The following is a 19811-nucleotide window of genomic DNA, read 5'->3' as shown; positions in this document are numbered from 1 at the left end:
CAAGAAAAACCCGACGGGACCCAATCACCTTTTCCTTTACAGACGGTGATCTCACCTCCCCATTTCCGATTGGATTGCTATATTTAGGAAAACGCCTTACGCTTTATAAAGAGATTGCTGTAGTTTGTGGCAAAAGGCTCCGGAGTTAGTGGAAAGGACTGACTTGAGGGACGAGCTTGACCAGTATCTGCTTAGAGTTTAAAAGCTACTGGAGTTGACACGACTAAACATTTACAACTGCCGACTTTGGACTGAGCCGCGTTTGAGAGCGAGAACTGGGAGAGGCAGCAATGGCAGACATACGAAAGAAACTTGTCGTGGTGGGCGACGGTGCATGTGGGAAAACATGTCTACTGATAGTATTCAGCAAAGACGAGTTTCCAGAAGTGTATGTCCCGACTGTGTTTGAGACGTACGTGGCGGACATAGAAGTGGATAACAAGCAAGTCCAGCTGGCTTTGTGGGACACAGCCGGACAAGAGGACTACGACCGGCTGCGGCCGCTCTCCTATCCGGACACCGACGTCATTCTGATGTGCTTCTCGGTGGACAGCCCGGACTCGTTGGAAAACATCCCTGAAAAGTGGGTCCCTGAAGTGAAACACTTTTGCCCGAACGTACCCATCATATTAGTGGCCAACAAGAGGGATCTCCGCAACGACGAGAACGTGAAGAATGAGCTGTCTCGGTTGAAGCTGGAGCCAGTGAAAACAGAGGATGGCCGGGCCATGGCCACGCGCATTGGCGCATATGACTATTTGGAGTGCTCAGCTAAAACCAAGGAGGGGATCTGGGAAGTATTTGAAACGGCAACACGGGCAGCTTTACAGAAACGACAAACAACCCGAGGTGGCTGTTTCAAATGCTGTGTTTTGATGTGAACTGACTCTGGCTTGGGCGGGGGGCTACTGGGACGCGCAAGAACAGACGTTTCCTGCGTTGGGGTCCGTGTCTGGACATGTGAGGGCAGTGACCATTGTTCGGACACTCCCTCGAAGTCGGATGCCTTTGCTTGAACCAAAACCGATGACTGCAAACGGAGCTGATTGGAACACACACGAATATCATCTGATGGGGGGGGGGGGGGGGGGGACGGGACGGGACACTGGTTATGGCATGTTGGGTGTTCTTTTTGGGGTCACATGATCCCAGTCTGACTGAAAAAAATCACAAAGCGTTTGATTTCAGTGGGCGACTTTTCAATCCCCCTCTGCATCTTCTCGTGTAGACGAGAAGGCCTGCTGGAGAGTCGAGATGACTCTGCTCTCTTTTTTTTGTGTTTTAAAGTTTGCATAGTCCACAAGCCTTATTGCCAAGGTTATACTGTGTAACAAGCAAAGCAAAAAGAACAAATGCACTGTTATTTTTAATATGAGGTAATTGAAGTTTGATCTTGCACAAGACCAGGATGCTACAGCAAAGCATAGAAAGAAAGCTTGTTAAAACTACAAGTCATTGCCAACTTGTTGTTGTTTTTGTTTGTGATATTTTAGGGCACTTTTGCAAAGACATTTCATAGATCAAGGTTGTAATTGGTTATTTATGTTTTTAGAGTTTGTTAGTTTGGAGCATGGCTAAAAAATAACGTATAATTTTGATTCCACAGTATTAAATGTCTTTTTTTTCTCCTTCAAATTATGCAGCAGGTTAGATTTGATTCAAGGTTTACAAGACTACACCTGGACCAGTCTTGAAAAGGGCTAACCACAATGCCCTGTAGTTTTGCAGGTTTTCAGGCAGAAACTCTCAGTATTAAGTGGGAGTCACGTTTTACAACTTTAGTTTTTTATGTTACTAAGCATGCTTTTACACTAGTTCTAACTCATTTTGGCTAATTTATACAAACACATTGTCCTCTGTACATATATTTCTGTACAGCACATCTGAACAGCATCTTTTGAAGCACATACAGTAGTATATAATCCCATTTCCATCCAGCTGTCTCTGTTTTTCAAACACATGGGGGGAAAAAAAGCTTGAAATTTTCTGTTTGGGCACAGCTTCATTTAGAGTGGTACGGAGGATATTTCCCAGAGACAATTAAACACTTGAGATGTGTGGCATGTGATGGCCTTGCTCGGTGAAGGGCGTTTTCTCAAAGTGTCATGAAACTGCTGTTTATGACCCAAAAGCACACGCTCATGTGGGATTAAGCCATCTGATGGCAACACTTTATTGGAAGTGTTTCATGCAATTCTATTAGTAGAACACTTATGTAATAGTGACACACACTTAAACTAAAGGGCTTCCCTTTGATTATTAAAACATGAGAAAACGGTAAATGTGAAGTACTAATGATTATAGAGCTGTTAAACTGAATTAAATACAGTTAAGAAAGAGAAAGTTTTTTTCTTTTTTCCCTTTTTCTTAAAATCTCAATGTCTTCCATTATGACAGTGAATGTACCTTAAATTTATGTTGTCAAAAAATGTTACTGAAAGCTAAAATCAGTGTATTTTGAGCTGACTTTTTTTTTTCATTCTTGTGAAAAGGATTAAGATAGTTTTTTTTTTCTTTCTTTTTTTTCAGTGTTTTTCAAGTGTTGTGTAACTGTCCTCTTGCATGATGGTGGGAGTGTGTGTTCATATGACTGTGAACATTAGTTACAGAGACTGTTGTTAAGGGTGAAACTCTTACTGTTCATGTTTTGCTCTTTTACTTGTTATTGAAAACAAAAAAATATGGATTTTTTGCTTTAAACACTTACTTTGTCTGTGTTTTACTAAGAAACTGCGCTGCAGGCACATCTGTGTTTAAAAATACTTTTTTTTGTTTTGTTGTAAAAAAAAAAAAAAAAAAAATCCAGCCGAAGTTACAGTGGCATTTAAAAGTCACATTCCTCCTGTCTGCTGTCTGTTGCTGTCTTTTTTTTTTTTGCTGACATACAGCACAGGAATGCATTGTGCTGGACTGGTTAATTTCCCACACCGGTCCCCCTCATGTGCCTCTGATTTGCAATGATTTTAGGTTAGTATTTGTGATAAGACGGTACAGTTTGCGTCTCCTCACACAAAAGGAAATTGTGGAATATGCCAAACCTATCTCTTTGTAAGAGTTTATTTGATGCCATTGGTGTAATTACACAATGCTTTCTGTGGAAGAATGGTACAATTAAAAGAGTGGAAATTTTGTGAGGGGAAAAAAACAGAATGTAAGGGAACAAGTGGTACTGTTCTGGGAAAGTCAATAAAAAAAAATCAATGTGTTTCACTGACTGCACTTTTCCACTCTTGTCGCATTTTCCTGACACACAGCTTTCTTTCCTTTGATCGTACAAAGAAACATTATGTATACTGATAAAATAGTTGGAACCTGCTGGTAAATTTACTATTTATTAGTATTTCTTTCTTTATTTGCTTTAATCAGGATCCACTGAACCATCACTTTGATTCAGGCCTTTGAAACAAGAGTAAATCTAATGTACTTGTGTATTTGCCGTTATCTTACTTTTGTATGTTTTGCTGAAAGAAATTTATGCTAGTTCAAAATACCTGCTCTTCAATACGAAAATGAATAATTATACCCCACTATACAGATTTATGACCCAAATGCCCAAAATTTACAAACATTCCTGAATAGAAAAATCCTTTTTAGTGTTTGAATGTTATGTTTGGTTTATATTTGAGTTCTCAGAGAAGTCCAGTGTACTTGTTCATATTTGGGTAAGAAAACATTGGATTCAGTTTTTCATTTGCCTAATAAATAATAAATAACAGCATCATTTGTTTTAGTTATAAATATATTTTTGATAGATTTAAAAATTTTTTGCATTTTCTTGATTTTATGACAGACAGTCTGATAAATTTGTTAAGCACTGTATACAGGGTACTGAGCCGTGTTCCCATTATTATGAATATGTTTACTTTTAAGAGTCTCATAGTTTACTCGTTCTCATATTATTTGCAAACCCTTTAAAGATTTAAGTTTGTTTATACTTCTAATGACTTATTTATCACGTTACACAAGTCAATAAGCTGTATACTTATTTCACCACTTCTCATGATGACACATAGCCTGTAGCTGTCCCCAGACAAAATAATCCCATTATTCCAAAGGGGCAGGTCAAAATGACTCTGTTTCTATATTTATTGTGATTGTTTTATTATAAGAAATGTGTGTGTGTGTGTGTGTATCACAGAAACTATTTGTGTCCGATCTAAAATTAGACCAGAGGATAGAAATTACCAGCAAGGGTGTATTGTTGTGATCTTTAGGGAGTAAGCTTTTTATTGTTTTAAATCTGTACAGGAAAACATAAAACTACATGAAGAAATATTTATAGTTCATTAGCTTCCAATCTTTTTAACCAGTCATGTTAAACTTTATGTAAAGAATGCACAGACATGAATGCAGTACAAACTGTATTTATTGATACCCGGACAGGGTTTTTGTTTTAAATAGTACAAGACACAAAGGGAGCACTGGGCGTCTGCTGTGAAATAATAAACAAATTTATCAATTTGAAAACTAGTAAAGGAACAAACATTATACAGGCATCATTTTTATTGCTCAGTTTGGTTTGCTGTTATGAAAACAGATTCACTATTGCACCGTTGGTTACAAAACACAGAAAGTCAATCCTATATCATTGTTAGCTATGGTTGCTTAGTTGAATTTGGCAACAAATGGCAAAGGGATGTCAACCTCTACTTTTTGGTCACTTACTCTAACATATTTTTCAACACTTTTGCTTTTTTCCTTCAGGGATGTAATGGCATTGTTGTGCAGAGTATTAATGCCTTCCACCATTGAATTAATCCAGGACTGGATGTCAGCTGTGAGTTGTTTACTAGATATGTCAGCCAAAATATTTTGGAGTTTAGCAGTCACAGCTTTTAGATATTCCATAACAACTCTGCAGACCTCTTCAACCGGCTTGATAACACCAGCCAGAACAGGAGAGTTCATGGCATCGTTGTATGCAGTACTCACAAAGTCAGAAAGTGTCTCCAGATTCTGGGATTTCAGAGTTTGGAGAAGCTTCTCACTCTGTTGGATGGTAAACTGCATGATTGCTGATAATTTCTTTACAATGTCCTCCAGCCGGATATCTCTAAATTTTCTCACAGTAACAACCACTTGGCCCTGGATTTTCTTTAAAGCTACCAACATATCATCAAGAATTTCCTTTCCGCTGACAATGCGATTAGAACCTGGGAAGGTGAATTCGGTGGCTTGGAAATAATCAAGTGCCGTTGCAAACATGGAAGAAAGGTACTCTGGAATCTTATGGATTGCTTCTTCAGATACATCAGCAACAAAAGAAGTACATTTCTGATAGACCTCAAGCCCAGACAGCTTCTCTTTATAGCCGGGAATCTGGAACCTAGTCTCTCTCAGAAATTTAACAACAGCATCAAGGAACTTTTCAACTTTCTTCTGGTAGTTTTCGAGGATTAAAACAGTATTATCTGTGACAGTGGTCACAATCTTGCAAGATTTTACTGATTCAAGACTGTTAATAGCCTTCTTGAACATCACATTACCCTGCTTTTTAGCCTGTGCAAAGGAACCTTCGAGTCTTCTAACTTGTTTGTTGACCGCCTTGTATGTTATGACAGCAGATTCAGACACTATTTCCATGACCGCAGGCACCTGTTTCTTTGCTCCGAGCATCATCTCGTATGGTATTTCCATATTCCAGGTTGTTTGAAGGTTCAGCTTCTCAGAGTTGATCACAGACATCTTCAGACCCAAGATATCAATGTCTGTGGATGGCTCAGACTAAACAGGACACATGAAAACCAATAGGTTAATTATTTAAATAATACATCATTTAGGTTGAAAAAAAAAAAACAGCTTTTATTAGAAAGTGCATCAATAGTAGGCTATTATCTTACCGGGTAACGACCATAGAGTCTTGCTTTCACTTGTGCCGGTCGCTTTGCCTGCATCTGAACTGCAATGAGTCCTGCAGATGGATTGGAAACTGAGACAATAAGGCCTTCTTCTGGATTTCCAGTAATCTCCTCATAGATTTCCATGGTCAGGTCAAGAATGTTGACCTTTGCTGTGTTTGTGATGGCGATAGCTACATTTTCAGTAGTTAGGAAGATGGTGCTGTCATGATGTCCCTCTAGCATTGAATGTTTCACATTGAGGAGAGAGGCCATTTTAAATCCACCCATCATGTTCACATTGGTTTTGCCCTCAATCATTCCATTCAGGATCTCAAATTCAGATGTTGAAAAAGCATCTAGTTTGATGGTGATGCTGTCCTGCTTTAGGATGCTTGCGTTAGTCTTGAGAGTGATCATTGGTGTCTTCATGGAGATCTCATAGGTCATATCACCCATAACTGGGATCTTGATGCTCTGAATTTTGGGCAGGGTGATTTTTGGAAGAGTTACCCTGCGCAGGGCAGAGGGCACACGCAGAGTGGGCATTGTGATGAGGGTGAAGTCAGGCAGGGGAATTGTGAATGTTGATGTCTCAATGTTCATCATGGGAACCTTATAGGCAGGGACAGTAATAGTTTTAGGCAACTCAGTGCTATATTTTTCATACTCTTCCTTTGCTTTGTCATATGATGTAGCGAGTATGGCAGCAGCCTTATCCTTGCCATTCATCATTTTCTTGTGCAGTGTCTTGAAATTGTTGTTAAACGCATTGATGACTGGATCCATATTGATGTTAATGGCGATCAACTCATGGTTCTTAGTGTACTTCAGCTTGGAGCTCATATCAAATGTTTGCTGTGTTGTGATTAGTAGATTGCCCAGACCAGTGTCTTCCCACAGTGAGTAGTCTTCCACTTTTGGTGTCTTCATGTCAACAAATGGCAAGGTAATTTCAGGAATGGTGATAGGCTGCTTCAATACATCAAGATTGGCATCTCCTTTGATTTGGGAATACAGGTTAATTTCTGTTTCTCTGTTGTCCACAGCAAAGTAATGGGAGTATTTGTACTGGTTGAATCTAGCCAGACCTGTCCAACTAGCCTGCTGCACTTCGGTGTTCACGGTGAAAGCAATGTCATTCTGGAGATCTATCTTTCCAGACAGCTTTAATGGAAGGGCAATTTTGGTATTTGCTGTGTTCTTGGTATCAAGCTTAAGCTCATTAGGTGTGAACAGAGCAAGGGCTGAGTTTGAGAGAGTTCCTTCAACCTGACCAACCAGCTGTGCGCTGTGAGAGGCAGAGAAATCAATTTTCATGTCTTCAACCTTTGCCTCAAACTTGAGTTCTGCAATGCTGTTTTTAATGAAAGGTGTTTCAGTCTCAGCCTTGGCATCAACAACTACGTGGCTGAAAATGCATATTTCAGCACCAACATTCTGATTCGTTTTCAGAAAGTTGCTGTCTGTTGTTCCAGTGAAACTCACTTTGGCTTTATGGAAATCCATGACCACTGACAAGTCGCTCTTGTGGCGTGCCTCATCTGAGAAGTCCCGAATTGCATATTTTTCTCTGGCCACATTGTTAAAGGTCAGTTGGATGGAGCCATCTTTAAGCAGGAAAACTACATTTTCTTTAATCTCCATTTCACTAAAGATGTTAAGGGCAGGCATGTTGAGGTCATGTACATACGTAGTGACTGCGGTGGTTGAAATTCCATTTTCCATGTTGAAGACTGCATTGTTAACAAGGGTTGCAGAGTAGAGCTCAGTTTTTGCTGCTGCAATAGTATCAGCAGAAGCTTCAGCTGTCAGACCATAGAAGGTCATTTGACCCTTGTGGTCAAGTTCAAAAGATGACTGATCAACCTTGATGAGCTCAGAGATGGACAAATGACTCATCTTGGGCACAGATAAATGTGCACTGGCTTCCACAGTGAAGTCAAGGATTCGCAAAGTAGATGTAGTCTTTGAGATGAGGTTCATTTTGAACTCTGGTGTGTCAGAAATTGTTGTGGTGTTCTCCAGGTCAGCAGTGGTTGTGAGTTTATAATGAGGTGAATTAACTCTGAACTCTCCATAAAGTTTTCCAAAACAGGGGATCTTGCTCATTTCTGCCACTTTCTCTTTCAGCTCCATGGTGAGGGTGTCATAATCAAAGGACCTTACTTTCTGGATCATTCTGATGAAATAGTCGCTCATGTCATCAATTAGCTGTTTGAAGTCAAAGGCATATAGCTCATTCAACAGCTCCTGAACAGGTACCATTATGTTTTTCATCACAGGCTGAATGTCAATTGACCTGAGAGAATCAAATGCATGCTGAATCTTTTCTCTGACCTGATACTGCTTCATCATTTTAACAATCTCATCCATGAAGGCTCCAATCATTTTTTCAACTTCAAAGCTGGAGAGAATCTCTTCAATTTTGGTATAAATCACTTGGAACTTGTTCGCAATGTCATGTTTCTTCATCCAAACCATTATGGTGTCTTTAATAGATTTCAGTATGTTAATGACTTTTTCAGTTGGGAGCTTGGGTGTCAAGTTGGTGATGAAGTTTTCCATTGAGCTGATGAATTTTCTCAGGTCTTGGATAAACAGGTTGAAGTCAAAGTTGTTAATGGCCTCCTTTAGTTCTGCCACCTTGAGCTGGAACTTGGCACTGATCTCATACCTGTTGTTGATGTCTTTTAGCATCTCAATGCTGTTGTCCATCAGTACCATCACTGTGCTCTTCATCTTTTCAACGAATGCAGGCAGATGCTCAATAAATGGGATCTGGAGAGAATGACTGTCACTGCTCTTGTCATATTTCACAAATCCAGAGATGGCATAATTTTGAATGGACTCACTGAAGAGGGGAGTGGAGACTGCTCCTGCCATTTCAACACCCATTCTTTCTGCATTGTTGTAGGCACTCATTTCCTGTTCAAAGGCGTGCTCATTTACTTTAGATGTCACCTTCAGTGCGACACTTTGCTCTTGGAGGCTCAGCATGCTGCTGAACTTGTTGTCCATATTTGTTGTAATGGTTGGTCTGCCTTCTAGTTCATGTGTGGTTGAAGCTCTGTACTCAAATGACTGTGTGAAAAGCATGGGTTGTGCTCTCAGGAGAAATTTGCTGTATAATTCGCCACTCTGCTTTCCATACAGATTCACTGCACCATTTGAATTGAAAATGGAATCAATGTTCAGGGTGAAGGGTGCAGCCACAGTTGCAACTTTGCTGTCCAGATGAAGAGATGGGGAGTTGAAGTTAGCCACATTGTTGAACTTCATGGTCAGGCCAGCAACCTCGATATCAGTGGTATGCGTCATTTGAGTTCCCAGGAGTTTACCGTTGGTGTTATACTTTGCAGACAGGACCATGTCAATAAACTTGATTTCATAGGTGTGTTTGAGCTCTTCCTCTGAGAAAGCTCCCATCACTGTTCCAGTCAGCTCCAGGTTGTAGGGCTTTGCCTTGAACTGGGCATCATTCACGAAGCTAACCTCCATTATCTTCAGGTCATTTTTCACAATAACTGAGGCAGCAGAACGGCCCATGTTGACTGTGATGTCATGCTTGTAAGAGTTGCTGCTGTCAAGCAAGTTGTCAGTCTTGGACTGCAGGGTAAAAGATCTCAGTGTAAGAGACAGTGCGTTTGTGTTTTCAGTCCTCATCTCCTTGAAAGATCCAACCATGTTGTTAGAGAGAGTCAAGCCATCTTCATTCACTCTGAAGTTCACTCTGTTTCTGCTGTTAATATCAAAGAGGTTAGCCTCAAAGTTGCTGTTAAGGTAGACTTCTGTGGTTGCAATCTTGCCTCCAATGGTGAGCTCTGCTTTGTTTTCTTTAATGCCTCCTTTTGTTGTGAGAGACATGGTGGCACTTGAAGTGTCAACTGTACCATGGAAAATATTCTCAAATGTGAATGGACTGTGCTGGGCGGTTGTTGTACAGCTGGTGGTCAGGCCATTGGTGTTCAGGGAAAAGGCGGCCTTGTGAGAGGCGATGCTTGAAAAGATGTTCATGGAGGCCTCAGTGTTGACCTCCATGCCAGAGGGATTAAGGGAACCGGTAAGCAGTGAGTAGATACGGTTGCTTGTATCATCAGCTAGATTCTCTATTCTGAGACTGGCCTGTCCTCTAGAGGCAGCAAACTCTATCTGGCTCCGAAGCATCCTCTCATCAGCCTGTGTCTCAGAGCTGGACTGGATGGTAAGCTTGAGATCCTTGTACCTAAGGTTAATTTTGGTGTTGTGCACGATGGGGTCACTGTTCACTTTAGTGTTAGAGTCAAACAGAAGCTCTTCCTCTGCATATGATGCCTTCATCTTGTTTTCAAGCTTCAGGTCTTCAGACTTCACATTCAGTGAACTCTGCATTATTGCTTCTTTCTTCGCTGGGTCGACCGAGAAGGTGTAGAGATAGGTGGTGGAAGCGGTCATGAGTCCAACAGTGACACTTCCATTTGTGTTAACATTTCCAAAAACCTTTTTAGAGTCAAGGGTCATCTGGGTAGTAATAGTCAGGGAGGTGTCCAGACCCTCAGGGGAAAAAGCATGCACGTTGTAGCGGCCAGTTGACATCAAACTGTCTGTGACTGCAATGGTTTCCTGAACATTAAAACCTGTGATGATCAGCATGTGTTTCAGGGAACCATCAAGAGTGAATTCCATAGTTTCCGCTTCCGTGTCAGTGATTTTGGTTGCTCCTTTAGAACAGACAAATAAAAAAAAATTAACAATTCGTATCAGCGTCTATGTTTTTTCTGCACTGTTCAATAACAAATGTATAGTTTATAAGAATAAAGAATAAAGAATTACCCTCAGCTGAAAATGAGAGGAATTGGATCGGACTGTCAGCCACAATGTTGAATTTGGCCACATAGTTAGGAGACTCTGCAGTGTTGTTACCAGCAGACGCTGTTGCCTCCCACTTATAATAGTTGGTGTCGACCTTGGCAGCCACTTCCACCATGCCCATCAGAGGCAGGGTGAGATCATAGTCAGATGGGATGTTAAAAGTTGGGATTTGGATTCCTCGTGAGGCAAAATCTATGCCCAACTTCGGCATGGAAATGTGTGGAGTGGTGACCATTTGAGGTATCCTCAGCTCCTCAGATGATTTGCCCCCAAAAGGAACTGGGATGGTGATAGTCAGACGGTCCTGGTTGAACTGGTATCTCAGTGTGCTTTCACTGTTGAAATGGTGAAAGTAGGGAACATGTTAAAATGTTGTATTTATTCAGTATAAGGTTTGAAAGTTTTTTATTATAATAACAATTATGAAGATACTAGTTAATGTTTTTGCTTCACTTACAGGTTCATGAACAGGTTTTCAGGCACAGATGGCATTTCCATCATAGCTAAGCTGTTCCTCAGTCTCGCCATATAGAGACAATCAGCTGAGACTTTGTCCATCCAGATATTGCTGGCCTGATTAAAACACATCATATTTCTTATGATTCAGTCTGGACAAACTAAAAACTACGAAATAAACATTCAGTTAGTATAAAATTCTTTTTACCTCAATTCCTTTGTTGACGATGTGTCGTAGTTTCATATCAGTCTTGATAACCTGCTGGTCCATAACATCCTCTGCAGTCTTCCTCAGCCAGGCCTGGACGACCTTAGTGTAATGCACTGGGACTTTTGTTTCAGCATTCATGTTGGACGTCAGCTGAACCTCAGCCTGCTCTTCGCCTGTGACAGTAAAAACACAGTGTTTTAAACTGTACATGACATGACCATTCTTTGAGCTCCATTGCCACTCTTCTTGAGCAAAATTACCATATTTGAAGGTGACTGCCTGAATGGAGGAGATCTCTGGGAGCTTGACATCACTTCTGATCTCCATGGTGAGTCCGTCGGCTTTGCTCATGGTAGCAGTGACTGTGGCATCTGTCTTGAGTGAGGGGACTAACAGCTGAAGCTGCAGCATGCCATCAGTCATAGCCTGAAGCCTATAATTAACAATAAAAAAACAGTTAATTTCTGCAATGAGGTCACTGTAATTATAGTAAAGTAATTGAACAGTTTAGGAAAATATTTTGCTGGGTTTACTCACTTGGCACGGCCAGTCAGAGTGAGTTGAGGCACGTTCTTGTTGGAAATCTCGAGGGTAATAGATTTGCCTCTGGCATTGCTATCCGTCATGCCGAGCTTGACGCCCGCCTCAACATCAAAGTCAGGTATGTCGATCTGAGTGCTGAAGACATTTCTGTTCCTGTTGTATTTCATGGTGACTGTAGCCTCAGTAGGCTGAGCACCTGACGTCACAGAGTCAGAAAAAGGTTAATCACTTATCTGTATAACTCAAAAAAAGAAAAAAAAAAGAAAAGAAAGAGGCAGCACATGTAATAAAATTCTTGATTAAAAAAAAGCAATATTCATACCTTCGGCTCTCAGGGTCATCTTCACAGAATTAACCTTGTGGCGTCCGTCCTTTTCTTCGCCATAGGTGATACTGGCTGCGTACTCAGAGACCTCTTTAGTAGGCTCGATGTCCAGAGCAAACCTTGGGTAAAAATAAAGTCTTTAGTACATTTTTATTTCTTGTAATGCAATTTGGTACTGTGCAGCTATAAAATCTATAATCTCATGTGCATATATCCAGCTAAAACCACCATCTGAGATGAGCTAAAATCTTTTAATCTTGACCTATTCTTGACCTATTCTTGACCTATTCTTATCTGTATTTAACCATCTTCTTTTCAACTGTACCACAATATACTAAACAATATTCAGCATTAAATGGAAATATGTTACATGATCATATTTAAGGCATTTCCATTTCTTATTTAACAAAGAAACAAAGCAAAACCTGACTTTTTAAAGAACATCTTACTCAGTCTCTCCGTTCAGAGGGAAGTAAGGAGCAGCCGTCTTGCCAGGAGCGTCACCATGAACTGTTTTTGTGCAGTATTTGACTCCAGAGAAGAGAGGGCTGCAGCTGGAGTCGGCTAGTCTGTGTGGGATCACTGTAGCGTGTCCAGCACCCACAATCATAACTTTGTTGCTATTTCAAACAAAGAACAGCAAAATTACTTTACAACTTCTAACAACATTACTAAGCATACATAATATATGAAATGCAATACGCTCCCTGTTGGTAGTGTTCTTTATAATTATTCAATCAATATCAATTAATACCATTTACTTGTATTACACAAAGTAAGTTATCAGATTTTTTTTTTTTTTTTACCTGATTCTCAAGAATTTCATGGTGCCCTGTGGAGCAGGGATGGAAAGTTTGACTTGGTTTTGCTCCATGGTGATCTTGGCATTGAAAGAGCTCTCATGGTACATGTTGGTGTGCATCTCAACTGAAGAGACAACAAATTCAGGCACATGGATTCCCATCTGAGTCATGAACTCAATTCCAATTGCGGGCATGAACACCAGCTCCTGGAAACAAAGGGCATCACAGAAAAATTGAAGTGCGTGGGGAAAAAATGACCAACAGTCAGGATTAATATTACTGAGAATTCTACGTACATGTCACAGAAACAAACAATTAAAACAGCAACATTGTAATAACAATTGCTGTTTTAGTATGGTGCTAAACACAGGTTAAATACTTTACCATGTTTGGAGTCATGCGAAGACCTCCTTTTGCACCAGGAGCAAAGGTGCCAGACAGAGCAAATGTCAGAGGCAAGCCAGATGCTGTTGACATCATGAATTTGTTGTCCATGAAGATGTAATGGGCAAAAATCTCATTGCGAGTGCTTGAAATCAGGTTAGACATGACCTGACAGGGAGAAATACAGTTAACAAATAGAGTTTTTCAGTTGCAAAGAAAAAAAAAACCCTATATAGACACTATATTAATGACTGCAGAACACTACCTTTGTTGGTATTATCCTCATGAAAATGTCTGCATACATCATTGCATTTTCAGCAATAGACTTCAGTTCATTGCTCTTGATGTAGCCAAGCTCAGCTCCCATTAGCCTCAGGTAGGCCATGGCCTCTGGGGACTCTCGGTTCTGCAGGTCTTTTACCAGCTTGTTGAGGTTGCGGACAATTTCTGTTGCAAGATTTTCAGGAGCCTTAAGAAAAAGGGACCAATATGTTAAATACGTTGGTGTGAGTGACAATGATACGTTCACTAAGAATAAGAGTGTTTAACAGAAACAGTTATGCGAGTGATATACCTTTTGCCCCTCTATTTTCAGTGGAGCAACCCATTTCTCCAGAACTTCCTTGATCTTTGGTGACATCTGTTCTTCAGCCCAGTACAGAGCCTTGGACACTGTGTCAGGGAAGAATCCATTCTTGCCAAACAGAGCCTCAATGGTTGGCTCAAAGCCTTTTCCTTCCATGCCAACCTGCCAAAAAAAATGTAATAATATGAATACAAAAATGAACCAGGAGTTGTTGGGGTTAGGTCCCATCAAATAAAATTAATCCCCATGAATAAAGTTCAGTGTTAAAGGTGTAAAAATGGCATAAATAATTGTGCGTGAGAAGCACTGTACATACCTCCCAAATATCCATGCTGTAACCAAAAGCATTCAGGGTAGTTTCCAGCAAGACTTCTCTTGGCAACGTGCTGCTGGGATCGAAAATGACATTGCCTTGAATTTTGGCCGCCATGCTCTCATGTGCCATTCCCAGCTCATAGTTGCGAGATTTTGTGGTGTAGTCGCTGTGTGTAGAAACTTCTGTGTCCTGCAGGGCATCCATTATTTTCTCCCCGAGCCTGGAGTGAAGATTAAAAGTAAAACTATTAGCTGAGTGTAAATAGATGGGTGCCCAAATCGGCGAAATATATGTATAGAACAACACATTAAGCTGAAAAATGCTTTATTCTTACTTTTTGGTCTCTGAATCAGTTGAGGAAATGATGTTGTAGATGTGGGAGGACACAAAAGCCCTGATCTGCTCGTTCTGCTCTTGGGTAAGCAGCTTCTTCACCACCTCAATGTCACTGTCCTCGGGGTTTCTCATCAGTGTCAGATAAGCTGCCAGACGTTTCTGCACAGCGCCCTTGGGATACTGGCTGACCCTCTGGAGGTTGGCACGAATCTGGACAGGAAAACAATTTGAAAAAACAGTGACTTAATGGTCTTTGTAGCTGCAGTTTGTCTCCACTATAAAACCGGGAAGCAAGGAGACTGCTCATGTAGAAGAGGAATGTGGTTAGTTACCTCATCTGTCACAGACATGCGCCTGAAAGCCTGGATGGCGGCCAGCTGCACGGACAAAGTGGTTGCGGGCTGTCTCATGCACTTGAGCAGGGTGGTCTTAATAGCAGGATCGGTGGCCTCCATTGCGTCTCCCATGTTGCCAACAACCTGGACAGAATATTAAACCAAATCATAAATCATGCAATTAAATGTTCCCCTTAAAACTTTTTTATCTTTGTCCCTAGGAAATGTGGGATCAGTGTTTTTTCCCCTCTGTATTGTCTCGATATAATAAAGTTTTCTTGAATGAAAATGTATTCTTATTCACGTCTTGTTACCTACCCTTAAAGTCAGGAAAGTCAGGTCTTTGTCACCAGGGCAGTCTGCACCCAGAAGAGAAGCAATATAGTTGTAGACAGCTGTGATCTCTGGAGTGACTCCCTCAGATTTATACAGTCTAGAGGATAAAGATAGACATTAGGGATTATGTATTAATTTACAACAGGTACCACAATTCAGTGTTACTGCATCGAGGAGAGCGTCCTTCAGAATGTCATATATTTATGTTCACTTACTTCCTGGCTGCATTGCTCAAAGCATACATGATGGGTTTGCTCTGCTTGTACTGAGCCATTGCCAGCAAGTCTTTCACCATCTGCTGTGAAGGGTTGGGCAGCAGCCCCAGGGCGTAGACAACAGCATCAACCTCAACAGCATCTTCATGAAAGGTCCTGAGAAGCTTGAGCATGGCGCTAGTGCATTCTGGTGTACCACACTGAGCCAGAGCTTGCCACGTCAGAGAGGGTGAAATGTCTGTCATCTCAACAATAGCCGAGTCCAGGATGTCCCCCTTCAGGCCACGAAACTCTGACACCAGCTGGCGGAAAAGGCCGGCGCGCTTCTCGCCCTCGTTGGTTTCTGACAGAGAGTTCAGCTTCTGCATCGTGGCAGCGACAGCATCCATGGTTTGCACTGGGGATTTGTCGTCAACAACATCCATGGCCAAGTTCCAAATATTGTCCTCATCTGTACAGAAATAAATCACAAGCAGTGAAAAATCTATTAGAATCTAGATGTTAGAGACACACATAAAATATTTATATTGTTTTTTCCCCCCCATTTTTACAAAATTTGTTTTCACACAACAGAAGCACTCACTGTGATCAAAGATTCTGTCATTGATCTTGGCAGTCGCTCTCAGAGTCACAGTCTGCTTCACCATAGCAGAAATTCCATATTGGTTTCTTTTTTCAGAAGAGAGAAATCCCCAAATGTGCGTTAGATTTCAAAGAGAATTCACAAAATTATTCATGAAAAATAGTCAAAATAAAACTTACTCATGGGACAGGGGCAGGAAGATGTGTTTCTCTGTGCAGGTTCCACTGGTCATGTGTTTCTTCTGGTTGTCAAACCTGTAGTTACAGCTCTGAGTGCTCCTGATCAGCTTGGACAGGCCGGTTTTCTGACAGGCAATAAATAAATAAATAAATAAATAAAAAATTCATGTTTTGTCAGAAGTTTGGAGAATGTAGAATGCTGGGAAATGTAGATGTACTTTGTGGCTTGACGTTGGAAGAAAAAAGGGATGGATGTTTGCTTTGTGGTTTTATACTATAAAAATATAGCTTGGGTTCATTTAATAATGTAATCAGACCATATTTTTTTCCTGATGATTGAGTGCTGATATTTTGACTATTGGCCTGAGTTTGTGATGGCAGTGTCAGATTTCTGTTGAACTCTTACCATGCCAGAGATGAGAGCCAGGGGACTGGTGTCCTGTCTGCGGGCAGTGAACCAGTCACATCTGGACAGATCCCTGCTGACTGTCACATCAGTAGCAATGTCCTGTTTGTTGTTGACGGTGAAGTCGGTGGAGCACGCTCCGTGCACGGTGGGCTGGAAATGATTAGGATGTTCAAAACAATTCAATATTCAAGCTGTAAGAACTGGACCTATGGACGTGCTTTCCTTCCTTTAACTTATCTCTTAAATCAGGTAATCAATCATTCTTAAAGATTACCTCCATTATGAGAGCAGTGCATGTCAATAACAAGATAAAGTTATCTAGGACTTTGACCTGTTGCTGAAAATTGTCATTGTTGGAACATGCTGTTACAACAGTATATTTATCTCCTCTGACTGGGCCAGCTTATCTGCACCTTGTGCAACTTATCTGTACATGACTAAACAACAAACTGAATCAGGCTCTACTTGGCGTGATTTAATTGCCAACTATGAAGCTATGAAAATATTCCCAAAAAAGAAGAAATCAAGTAATAAACAAGTGAGGGGAGCTACCATTTCATTGTTCTTCTCCTCTTCCATCCCAGGCACCATGAGAGCTGAGACAATTCCTCTCTTGATGTTGAGGATGTTGACGGGCTCATTGTCCTCAGGGTACAGCCTGACATCTGTCTGTCCTTCGACTGTGATCTTTAGAGTGTTTCTGTTGACGTGGACAGATCATCATTTACAGCCTGCCATTCAGGTCACTCTTTGATTTCCTCAGTTACCCTGGATCCTAATTTCTGAGAGCAATTAACAAAATACATAAATCTTTCCTACAAACAAGATGACTCACTTCTCCATGGCAGCTTTGAAAGCCTCAGTTCCAGCAGCAGGACGATACAGTGGATTCCCCTCATCGTCAACGCCAACAACCTCGCTCAGAGAGCAGTCTGTTGTGCGGAGGATGAAGCTACAGGTCTGGGGCACATCAACCTCAACCTGTGCAGCAGAATAAACAGTTTGTTTGGACTTCTTGTTTTACATTCAGGGTCATGAGATTGCTGTTTTTTCCCCCCCAGCAATGATCTAAGCTCGAAGACTTACTGTGCAGGAGACTTTGGGGCCGCTTTTATTGTCTGTAGCTCCATTCACAGTGTTAAAGGTCTCAGCTTTGTAGTCATACACAAATCTTCTGAAGTGCCTGTATCTTTTGGCCACTGAAAAGTATTTAAAGGATTTACAGCAATAGTTAGAACAACAACAGCCAGTTTATTAAATGCTAAACTAAAATAAAAACTTCAAGGCTAACTCCACTCAAACCAAAGCTTTACATCCAGGACTTATGGAACTGAAGCTAAATGTTTAATGCGTAGTTCTCTATATACGTTCTAGGTATAATGGAAATTAAATATTTCAAGCTTCCCATTTTGATTTTCCCGCTTTATAATATTAAATTACACATTGTAAAATATTTACTTTTAAACAATGACAACAAAGACACTCACAAAAGCAGGCTGGAGATGGTTCCTCAACACTTCCAACATCTTGCTCTGAAAAACAAAAAACCCCCAAACAAACGCACAAGCTGCCATTACAGTGCAACAACACAATTGCAAATGATTGAATACAGTAATTATGCCACTTTTGGCTGCTCTCTTATTCCAAGCGTGAGTCTCTGCGCATTTGATTTGGCAGATTTTATGCCAAATACGCTGTCTTATGTAAGCCCTAAGAAATTTGAGTCTCCAACCCGGGGGGAAACTGGGGATTTTTGTTTGGTAAACGTTTAAGCTACACGTTAAATACATTAATAAATACTACTAATAAAAAAAATTAGTAATTTTATTTGTCAATGCCTTGCAAAACACTTAACACAAACTAACAATATTTACTGTAAATTTTTATATGTTGAAGTCTAATTAAATAGTTACACATTTGTTTTGCTCTATTTTAAAAACATAAGAGACATAAAGAGTATCAAATATCATCATCTCAAACTTTTGAAATATGTGTTCCATTTCAGAGCAAGTTGCCAACTTTTCACAAAGCTAAAAAAAAAAGCATTCGTTACATATTTTTAAACAAACAGATTTAAGTCACATACAGGTCCAAGTCCACTGCCTTTAAATAGAAAAAAATATTGTACTCACGGGCTAGTGTGCATGTGCCCAGAAACAGCACAAGGCAGAGCTTGTAACCCAACATCATGGGTTGAGCTCCTGGAAGCCTTAAGGTAAGAAGAGTCCCCCTCTTTCTCTGAAGACTAATTCTTGTGCTTTCGCCTTTTGGCTTTTATAGCTTTCAAGACATACTGTATGTGATTGCAGGGACTTGCAAATGTGTTGCCCTGGTTCCAAAGTCTGAGCAGTCCTTGTGGCAGGTCAAAGGTAAAAAGACTGTCTGTCAGCACTGGGTGGGGGTGGCCAGTGATTATTTTAAATGACTGTTGTTTTATTATTTCTGGTTTGAGATCATCCTGAGGTCATTAATATAGAATGCTAATGCTTATTGTTAAAAAACCAAAAAACACCACCCCCCGACAATTTATATCTAGCAGATAATTTATTATTTAGTGCTGTACTACTTTATGTGTTAGTAAGTAATATAGTGCAGTACAACATAGATTTTGTGGTACTAGGATAATACTAATGTTTATGTGTTATCATATATCATTATATTTTAATACAACATTAATATAGTCTTGCTAGCTAACATTTTTAATAACCATCATCAGTGTTGTGTAAGTACTAATCATCATGGATCAATAACTTTGTATGTTGCATTCAAAGCTCAGGTCACAAAAACATTTGGTAGTATCAGGATTTTATTGACTTTCATTTCAACGCTGTGTGCCATTATTCTAAGAGGCAATCAGTTCAAACTGAGAAAGGTTTCAGTTTTGATTTTACAGAATTTCCTTTGGGATTAATAAAGTTTTTCTGAGTATCATTTCTTTGTTTCAAACTTATGACTGCATGAACGTTCATACGATTCAAAATATAGCTTATAACACAAATGTGGCACTATGATGTACTGCAAGTATGCGAACGCCTTCACATACGCTCACCTTTGCCTTATAGATGGCTCAAGCATGTGAACCTATATCGCCTGCTGCTAGTGTGCT

At 40.4% G+C, this 19811-nt stretch overlaps 2 protein-coding genes across 2 annotated transcripts; one reads left to right on the top strand and one right to left on the bottom strand.

Annotated features, from left to right (window-relative positions):
- Nucleotides 1-35: 35 nt before the first annotated feature.
- On the top strand, nucleotides 36-17904 carry LOC146501761 (rho-related GTP-binding protein RhoB). The gene has a single exon (XM_085133840.1). The coding sequence runs from the start codon at nucleotides 291-293 to the stop codon at nucleotides 879-881; it is 591 nt and encodes a 196-aa protein (XP_084989966.1). The 5' UTR covers nucleotides 36-290; the 3' UTR covers nucleotides 882-17904.
- Nucleotides 4349-19055, bottom strand: LOC146501760 (apolipoprotein B-100-like). Its single transcript, XM_085133828.1, has 26 exons — nucleotides 18838-19055; nucleotides 18193-18237; nucleotides 17792-17904; nucleotides 17541-17686; nucleotides 17258-17405; nucleotides 16703-16855; nucleotides 16297-16421; nucleotides 16118-16203; nucleotides 15535-15985; nucleotides 15302-15416; nucleotides 14981-15127; nucleotides 14647-14858; nucleotides 14313-14532; nucleotides 13985-14158; nucleotides 13676-13879; nucleotides 13411-13578; nucleotides 13030-13232; nucleotides 12673-12843; nucleotides 12221-12342; nucleotides 11893-12094; nucleotides 11616-11788; nucleotides 11353-11528; nucleotides 11146-11261; nucleotides 10650-11023; nucleotides 5841-10537; nucleotides 4349-5724 (listed from the first exon to the last, which is right to left on the bottom strand). The coding sequence occupies exons 1-26, from the start codon at nucleotides 18893-18895 to the stop codon at nucleotides 4606-4608; spliced, it is 9918 nt and encodes a 3305-aa protein (XP_084989954.1). The 5' UTR covers nucleotides 18896-19055; the 3' UTR covers nucleotides 4349-4605.
- Between the last annotated feature and the right edge of the window lie 756 nt (nucleotides 19056-19811).

This window comes from Neolamprologus multifasciatus, chromosome 15 (genome assembly GCF_963576455.1).
Source record: "Neolamprologus multifasciatus chromosome 15, fNeoMul1.2, whole genome shotgun sequence".
Taxonomy (NCBI): Eukaryota; Metazoa; Chordata; class Actinopteri; order Cichliformes; family Cichlidae; genus Neolamprologus; species Neolamprologus multifasciatus.
The sequence above is the reverse complement of the archived record's forward strand: the minus strand, read 5'-3'. Positions and strand labels throughout refer to the sequence as shown.